The sequence below is a fragment of the Pygoscelis adeliae genome, unplaced genomic scaffold, assembly GCF_000699105.1.
Source record: "Pygoscelis adeliae isolate BGI_AS28 unplaced genomic scaffold, ASM69910v1 Scaffold215, whole genome shotgun sequence".
NCBI classification, from domain to species: Eukaryota; Metazoa; Chordata; class Aves; order Sphenisciformes; family Spheniscidae; genus Pygoscelis; species Pygoscelis adeliae.
The window spans coordinates 1,566,228-1,575,582 of NW_008824770.1; the positions used below are offsets into that span (position 1 = coordinate 1,566,228).

At 41.6% G+C, this 9,355-nt stretch overlaps 1 protein-coding gene across 1 annotated transcript in view; it reads left to right on the forward strand.

Annotated features, from left to right (window-relative positions):
- The first annotated feature begins 676 nt into the window (after nt 1–676).
- The window catches only part of TTC38 (tetratricopeptide repeat domain 38), a 19,627-nt gene continuing 10,948 nt past the window's right edge, over nt 677–9,355 (forward strand). The window contains exons 1-7 of the mRNA XM_009323658.1: nt 677–736; nt 3,045–3,122; nt 3,569–3,650; nt 3,997–4,168; nt 5,171–5,344; nt 7,572–7,647; nt 8,797–8,916. Of these exons, the coding sequence (XP_009321933.1) occupies nt 677–736; nt 3,045–3,122; nt 3,569–3,650; nt 3,997–4,168; nt 5,171–5,344; nt 7,572–7,647; nt 8,797–8,916 (762 nt within the window). The remainder of the gene's footprint in view (nt 737–3,044; nt 3,123–3,568; nt 3,651–3,996; nt 4,169–5,170; nt 5,345–7,571; nt 7,648–8,796; nt 8,917–9,355) is intronic.

Genomic DNA, 9,355 nt, shown 5'->3' on the forward strand with positions numbered 1-9,355 from the left:
GGCACGGAGAGCCAGCCCCGGTGTGGTGAGGCCTCTGTTGGAGCTCATCTCCCTTAACCTCCCAGTAACCTTACACTCTGGGTGGGTTTCAGGTGGGGTGAGGCTGCTGTTGGGATATGAAAATGAGGACGAGTTGCTGCACCCTTGCCTCCCATGGGGGAAGCAAACTCGTGTCTGAACATCTCTGGGTCTTGTTCCTAGTGCAGGCTGGTCCCACAGGCACTCGCCTGCCCTTTCTGTGGGCCTCAAAAGCGGGTCAGGCCTTCTTTTAACTCTAAACCAGCTAAAAGTCCAAGGGTTCAAAATCTGTCTGCAGGAGCTAGTTACTGATTAGTCATTTGTGTGCTTTCTTCCTGATGAAGTTCATTCTGTCTGTCACTCCTCTTGTTTTTTGGTTAATTAGGCAGGGGGTTGTAAAAAAAGAAGTCTTGAAGATTGTCTGAGAGTGTCACAGGTTCATGAGCGTGAAAGCTGTGGAGAGATGCCACTCAAGTAATAGGCAATGTGCTAACAGCAACCTGCAAAGAGCAGAGATTTCTCAGAGCCGGCTGGGATTCTAGCAGGAACAAAAATACAAATAAACAGTCACCAGATTCTGTGACTAAACTCTCATCTTAAAGCAGGAGAAGGGGCAAGGCTTTGGTCTTGCCAAGAAGCAGTAAGAAGAGCCAAGGCCATGGCGCTTTCCTCCAAGAAGCATCACAGAGAGGAGTTTCTTCTGGAGTTAGAGAGGAAGGTTGTAGGAAATTAGTGTAACAGAACTCAGAGGCAGCCTCTGTGGAAATGGGAGGTGATAATTGTTTTACAAACTCTCCAGGCTGATTTTTACCTACTCACACTCCCTCTCTCATAGATTTCTTCAGTCACAGTCTGATACCTGAGTACACACAAGCCCCAAGACATGAGTGTCCCAAGTAGTCTGGGCAAGGCCACTTGTGTATGACCCAGAGGACAAGAGATGCTGCCTCTTCTGTGCTCCCTGTAGCTCTTTTGGTTCTTGGCTGACAATAACAGATTAGGTTTAGGGCAGATCTTTTATGTCTTCTAGGAGTCAGCAGCGGTTACGGGATGGTTCTTCCCTGCAGTCTCTTGTCCTGATGTGCTAACCGGAGGAGTAGTGGCATACATGATGTGATGCAGCCTAGCTGCCATCCTCCTGTTGCCAGAGTGGGAGTGTTCCAGTGAGGGGTGAGTTACCTGGGCTGTAGAGCAGAGGCTTTCTAGAGTGGATGGAAACAGCAAGTACCTCAACTAGATCAGCGGTGTCCTTAGTGATGGATGCAGGTCTTTTTTTACTAACTCTAGTTCTGCTGGTTTTTCTCATGCTTTCGCGCAGACGTTTTCATTCCAGTGAATCTTAGTATTAACAAATCTCCTCAAAATCGGATTTCTACTTGACAAGTTGTGCAAAACAGGCCGTTGCATAGAGAGCTGTTTCAAACAGAGCTTGTTTTTGACAACTGGTGATGAAAGTGGTTTGGGGCTATTTTGCAGGGTACCTTGAAAGGTAGCCTGTAAATAGCAGGCCTAACTTTGCTACCCTCTTGACTTTTCTCTTTACGCTGTGTCTGGATATAGCATGGATTGTAAAGAAAATTTGTAATTTTACATTCTGGTCTAGTCTTTCAGGCTTGTAATTGAACACACAAGTGCTTGAGCTACTGGAGTGTGAGCCTTTAATCCAATCACAGTGGCAAAGCTTTAGGATACTATTAGCAAAGATGTCTTTGCCTGGTTACTTAAAATTTTTGACAGTTGGGTCATTAGAACCAGGAAATACCCTGAAGTGTAAAATGAGACGAACTGAATTCTTGCAGCATCCGAAAGGACTAATCCTCCATTAGGAAGAGTCTGAATTGGCTTGCCCCAGGTCTTTTTTAATGTCTATCCTGTATGTTCTGTGTACTGGAATAAAAGTGATGCTGAAGTGATTGGGGCAGCTCCTCAAATGTGCATATACTTAAGCAAGAATATATATGGTGTGCTGAATGTAAGTCTGTGCTTGAGAAGCCTATGGTCTATGCATAGGCTACATGCACCTATACTATGGGTGCAGTATAGGAATACTGAATGGAGAGTGATTAGTATCAATAAACCCAAATGTTGTTAAAGATGTATGAATAGGTTGCCAAGGGAAGCACCTCAGCTTGTGAGATGACAGGCTTTGTGGTTTTGTGGCCATCCTGTGGGGGGGGAAAAGGCCTGCAAGCAACTAAAGATTACATGCCTGTTTGCTGTAGGCACCCACATGAATAAATTAGGCATTTCGAAATAGGCATTGGATTTTCATTTTGTTGCCTGAGTTACTTAAGAGAGCAGTCATGGAGATAGCCATGAACCAGGGTGCTATAGCTGCTGCAGCTTAATTCCACCATTCCACCAGTACACTGCACATCTGCCTGATAAACTCTTTTCATTCTCCAGCAGCTAGCCAGGAGATGTAGCACCTCAGTCAGTGTTACATAGCTTGTTAAGAAACTGTGGCAGCCTGACTCTGTTTTGCATTTTAGCTTTATCAAATGCCCATGTTCTTCCTTTTTGTAAGGCTCGTGTACAAGTCTGTGGTCCAAATTCTTTGTTGGCTGAACTCCAGTGACTTGGTGGAGCCTGACTCTGTCAGGCTGTTTGGCCTACAAGTTACTTAAGGTATTGATTTCAGTTATAAAAAACTAGGGTTTTATTTTACCATGTCTCTACTTCACACGAGCAGCCTCTACAGCAGAGGGACTAGCCAAAGGTTGTAATGAATTAAGAATGGGTCTCTCATTATGAGATGCATAGCCCATCAAGATCTTCTATTACACTTTATAATTTGTTGCTTCTTTATTCCCACTGTTAACCCCAACTTACTGAGTCTTCAGATCTAACTACAGCGGCACAGAAGGTTTGTGTATCTGCTCACATTGTCCTTCCAGCTTTTTCTCTTTTTTAAAAAAAAGCATAGTTGACAAAAATACCGGAACACCATCAATTTGAAAGTCTGTTGGCTTAGTCTGAAAAAGAAGTGTGTAAAATGAGTGGGTTTGTATTTGTTTGTTGTGCAGGCCTGGCAGGATGCTGGACTTGTCCTGTCCACTACTAGCAATGATGCCTGTAAACTATTTGATGCTGCGCTGACCCAGGTATGGCCAAAAAGTGTAAGAAAATGTGATTTGAAGGGACTTGTGCATGAAACAGTCTTTGCTGTAGTTGATGTTTAAATTTCTTACCAGCTGGGAGAGCCTCACAATCAGGCTGCTACAGGAGTTCAGCCATTAGCAGGCAGCAGAAAACCCTCATAGCAGGGGGCTATGCCGGATGCTGCAGCTGTGGGGAAAACTTCAGCCAGCTTACTCATCCCGCTTGACGTGGGAGAATCAACCAGTTGACATAAACCACATAGAAATCCACGGTTATTAGTTCTGCTGGTGGCCAAACTACCTTAAAGAAAACAGTTTTTCTGTTTTCCTACGATGCTAACCCTATCTGAATCATTTGTCTTGCTTACTTTTGGATTTTGCATGTGTGGGAGAACTAAAAGAAGCCCAATATCGAGGAATCCTTGACCCTCTCTCTGTCTCTCTTACAGTACGCAACCTGGGCCAATAATGAGAGCCTTGGAGGTATTGAGGGGTGTCTCTCGAAGTTGAAAGCAGCAGATCCAAATTTTAGTAAGTATAAGCTTTAATTCTTAGCATGGAAACTGCTGGATAATACCTTATGTCTTAGTGTTCAACTTACTTTGTTTAGGCAAGTGGGAAGTGTTGAGTTATAGAATTCTGTAGAACTTCTTCAGAGTCTAGAGCACGCCGGGATGGTTTTGTGTGGTTTTTTTTCTTTTCATTTCAAGTCTTTTTAAATGGCTATCATGAAAAGCCTGTAAAAACTTTAGGCTTACAAGACTTCCTGGACCCCTGTGAGTACAAGTCTTGTTTCAAACAAACAACCCGCCTCGTGTTTATGTAGAGGTGAATTACCTGCAATGCTGCTCAAGTTGTAATGTGCTGTTTTCTGTAGCAATGGGACATGTCATTGCTAATGGTTTGGAGCTGATTGGCACTGGAAGTTCAGTGCGGCTCAACAAAGAGCTGGACAGTGCGATGAGAACGATGATGACGCTTTCAAAATCACAGCCACTGACTGAGCGGGAGAAGCTTCACGTATCAGCGCTGGACATGTTTGCCCATGGGTAAGTCCACTGTCATCCCATTTAAAAGACTGTGAAGAGTTTTTTAGTCACCACAGGTGGAAGAGATAGTTAGTAGTAGTGTTGCCTGACATTAGCTGACATCTAGCAAAGGATCAGGGTGAGATGTCAGTGGTTGTTCTTGAATTTATCTTTCCAAACTGTAAGCGCCATGACTAGTTAGTGAGCAGCACTGTAGGAGGGGAAGTGCTCTATTGCCACCACTTCATATCATTAAGGACTCCATGTTTCAAACCTGTCATACATCCATCAGTGGAATATATGGTTTAGAACTAGGAAACTAAATATTTAAGTACAGTAAGGTCCAATATAATATAACACAGACTTGGATCCACAGAAGCAAAGCTACAAACAGACTTTTCTTCTCTCTGTTGTCTCCCTGTGTCAAAAACTATTTCCTCTGTAAAACAGGGAGATGGCAGAGTGTCAGAAGTGCAGTAGAGGCTCACTGTTCCGTTCAATGTGATGAATTTATGTGCGCTGCAGAAAGTATGGGCCAATGATTCACTTTCATTATTTGTTTGTCAAACAAACAGGTGAGCCTGGATGTACCTCACATACTTCTTAGCAAAGGTAAAGAGGAAGCTACTGAAGCCCTGTTACTATGGGTTTGATTTCCACTAGAGGAGAGGGAAGGTGTCTTTGTGCGTGTGAAGTTAGATTAATTACGGTAGGTCTCTGTAAAAACTGTTCAATGCTATAGGAAAATCTTTAGATTTATGGTTTAAGCTTGTTTCATTTTCCTTGTGTGTTACAGTGACTTCTTGTAACACACGGACATTTCTTTCAAAAGATTTCCCAGAAGGTGCTCAGTGAAGATAATGCCATTATTACTTTAAAAAAGACTATGAAATTCCTTCAAGGGAAAAAAAAGTCATTTGATGTGGAATTTTCTGTTTTTCAGAATAGCATGAGTTTAGAACTAACACTAGAGGCAGGTACGTGTGCCTTCTCTCAGCAGTCAAAATAATTTTTTATTTCTAGCCAGCTTCCAAAAGCTTGTGATCTATGGGAACAGATTCTGCAGAGCCACCCAACTGACCTGCTAGCCCTCAAATTTTCCCAGGACACTTATTTCTACCTGGGATATCATATACAGATGCGAGATTCTGTTGCCCGGGTTTATCCTTTCTGGACACCTGATATTCCACTAAGCAGGTGGGTCATGCTTCATTTTGAAAATTGCTCTTTATCTGGTGTGCACATACTTCGTGTTTTTTAAGTTCAGACACATCTAAATAGCAGGAGCTGTTGGAAACAAACATGTAGACAAGGGCTTAGAAGTGAATCAAACCTGACCACAACTAGAACATCTCTTCTGTATCCCTGTTGGCACTGTTGTTGAGGGTTTTTTCTTAAGTGAGCCATGGCTCAATTAGTAAATTTTGCTGTCAAATATGGCACATGGCATGTAACAAACAGGATAAAATCATGTCCTCACTGAGGGCAGTGGCAAAACTCCTTCGGGCTTTTATGGGTCCAGTTTTTTACATTGTGGGTGATAGAGTACATCAGTGGAAGGAAGAAAGGAGTTGTAACTTGGAATACCGAAGTGTAGTTCTGAAATAAAACTTTAGGATATACCATAACGGCTGGTGCAGCAAAGACTGACAGGAAGGCAGAATTTTTTAAAAATTTCTTCAGTTCAGTCCTGAAAGTTTTGGTTTCCCAAAGTTAATTTAGGATAATCTGAATCTATTGACAAGTGAATAGTTAATAAAAACTAACTTGGGATAATTTTAAAAATCTTTTTTAAGACCTGTTAAATTATTTGAAAGCTTTTAACTTTATATAAAAATTAACATTAGATTGTAAGTCAAGACATACATTTAGAGATAGATGAATAGGCAATCCACAGGCAACCATAACTCTCTGAATATTTTATGAATGTTGCTGTAGACCTCTATATCCAGCACAATCTTTTCTCCTTTTTTTCTTCCACAAACAGTGCAGAGAATACAGACTGAATGCTAACATAATAATGAAGCTAACTGAGGTACCCCACAATCTCATTGCACAGAGGGTAGTGTCAGGAGTCTCATTTTTTCAGCTGTGTTACCTCAACTCAGAAAAATCTAAACCCCTTAGTTCTTTTTAACTACAATATGCTGGTTTCATTTGTTGGGGAAGTAAGACGACTTAGCAGTTTTGACTGCATTTTTATAAACTTTTCTAGACACAATGCTACAAAAGTGCACGTTGTTGTCTGCTTAATTGTAAAGCAACAGGAAATACCCATATGCCAAGCATTTCTTGAAGTATAAAAGCCTGGCAAGTACCCCTTGTCCTCAAACTTACAGGCATGTAGAGTTACATGTGAATTGATATGTTGGCAAAAAAAGAATAAAAATCAACTTTTATTCATCTCGATCCATGAAATAAATCAGTTGCAACATACCCCACCTGTTTTAGTAGTTCCTTTGCCTCAGGCGTTTAAAACCAAAACCCCAACAGATATTTTGAGAAGCAGAAACATATCCTGTGGTATTTTGCAATCTACGAATCTGCAAATAGAATAGCAGTTAATCATAGAATCGTGGAGTCGTTTAGGTTGGAAAAGACCTTTAAGATCATCGAGTCCAACCGTAAACCTAACACTGCCAAGTCCACCACTAAACCATGTCCCTAAGCACCACGTCTACAGGTCTTTTAAACACCTCCAGGGATGGTGACTCAACCGCTTCCCTGGGCAGCCTGTTCCAGTGCTTGACAATCCTTTCAGTGAAGAAATTTTTCCTAATATCCCATCTAAACTTCCCCTGGCGCAACTTGAGGCCATTTCCTCTTGTCCTATCGCTTGTTAAATATTTCTTCAAATGACTGCATCAGGTATGTGCGTAAGAGCATATAACATCCCTAATTTTCCTTTACATTGGGCCTTTATGGCTTAATACGGATGCTTTACAACCAGTTTTAAAGGGCCACTTCACATGAAAGTGCTTGCCTATAGTTTTGTGGGCACTGGAGCAAGTGCAGAAGGCTACACGCGTGTTGCTTTTGAGACGTTGAGATAACTTTGGTGACAGCACTGTCTTGCTTTTAGCCTTCTAATTCTGCATCTTGCAACTTTTATGGAGATCAGCAGATTGTTCTGTGCAACTCTTAATTCTAGCTTATCTAAAGATGTAAATATCGGTTCTCAAAACACTGGTGATGTGCATCTTGTTACTGTTTCCTGTGCTGGTGTCTCTGGGCCTCTCATTTTCCTATGAAAAAACATCAGAAATAGAGAGCTAGTTGTTCTGTATTCTGAAAGCTTGAACCCTCATTGTAACTTGCATTGTAAGGACTGTTTTGAGTTAAATGCTATTTGTAGTAGTTTTTTCAGTCCTAGCTTAAATCTAGTTCTAAATGGATGATGTACTGTTTTTGCCCTTTTGCTTAGCTACGTGAAGGGCTACTACTCGTTTGGACTCGTGGAAACAAACTTTTTCGATCGTGCTGAGGAGCTTGCCCGTGAGGTAAACTGCCTGTTATTAGTGCTAAAAGGTTTTAGAATTCTTAAACCTGGTCCCTAACTCTGGGTGGTGGTTTGCGCAAATGCCATGAACTGACTCTCTCCATCATCCTGGTTGTTAGTAGGAGTAGCAAAGAGATAAAGCCCAATGTGGAAATGCTCACAGAGTTTCATAAGAGACTACTGATAACTATTCCTTAGAAAGATTCCTACATCTATGCCATACCATGGCAATTTCAACTTGACTGTATTTCCTTCACTTGCTTATGAATGTGCCTTGTCAGATGGTGTCAGAACACCTGTGTAAAATCCATATATTACCCCACCTGATGTTTTCCCCCATGTATAATCGGCTGTTTATTCCTGTTAAAGAATGTTGGATGGGTTTGATGTAATCTGCTCTTGACAGTCCATCTTGTTTGGGTTCCCTCTCCCTTTTTTCTCAGATGCTTGTTCCTTGATTACTGAACAATTAACTCTACAATGTTCCTGGGGATCAATATTAGCGGGCCTGTTTCATTTTATGAATATAGTAATTACACTTGACTTTCTCCAGTCCTCAGGATTATCCCAGGAGTCTCGGATACAATTAATTTCTAATGGGTGTTTTTGCCAAACTTCTGTTACATCAAACTGCTGAAAGTGACAACAAAGACTAAACATTAACATTTAACATTTACGAGGTCAATGAATAACCTCACAAAATGCCTAAAACCTGGTGGGAGTTGTTGGAGCAAGAAAGAGGAATTTGCTGAATACTCAGAGCTGGCCGTGGTCTTGAAGAAGAAATTATTACCTGCAAGGCACTATGTCATGGAATATATCGTGCCTATGCACGCATTTCCTTCATGGCTGATATTGATGCATGTCTGTGAAATAAAACATCATCTGATAATCTTCATTAAAGCCTGCGTTTTAAAGTGTTTTGTAGGTGTTCATCTCTGTGCCGTAGAAGCTGGGAAGTGAAGTCAGCCAATAAACATTTTCTTCCTTTGCTGTCCAAATCACTTCCTGGCCGTGGTTAGCTGGAACGGTACAGGGATGTACTTACCATGCAGCAAGTAAAAAGTAGTCTCTTGTTTCTATATCAGCAGTGATAAATATTGTTATTTGCAAGTTTGCAAGCTTCATCACGTTTTCCCTTTTTTTGTAGGCTTTGGCTATAAATCAGACAGATGCATGGTCTGTTCATACTATAGCTCACGTAAATGAAATGAAAGCAGAGGTGAAGAAAGGGTTAGAATTTATGAAGGAAACGGAAACCAACTGGAAGGTAAAGATTCTTGTAGCATCTCTGAAAAAGCTCCTTCTAGGCCTTCTTTATCTCCTCCAGCCAAGTTCTTGATTCCTCTGCATGCAATTCCTTCCTATCTGCAGACATGTTACAAGCAACGAAAATTTTACATATTGGAAGAAACTGTCACTTAAGGTGCTGTTACTATCCATGCTGCTTTTGAAGCAGGAGGCAGACAAAAATGGCACATTATGAGGGGGACATACTGTAGACCACTTTAAGCCATCATTACTACGATTGCTGAGATTACACAAATGCCAAACGTGTCAGTAGGCTGGGATTCACACAGTCTATCCTCTCATACTGCCTTACTTTAGCTAGGAGTATTGTAATAAATACTGCTTTTCAACAAGTGTGTGGTTTGTACATGCGTGTGTACACCTGCCGCCCCCCCCCCCCCCCCCCCCCCCCCCCCTCT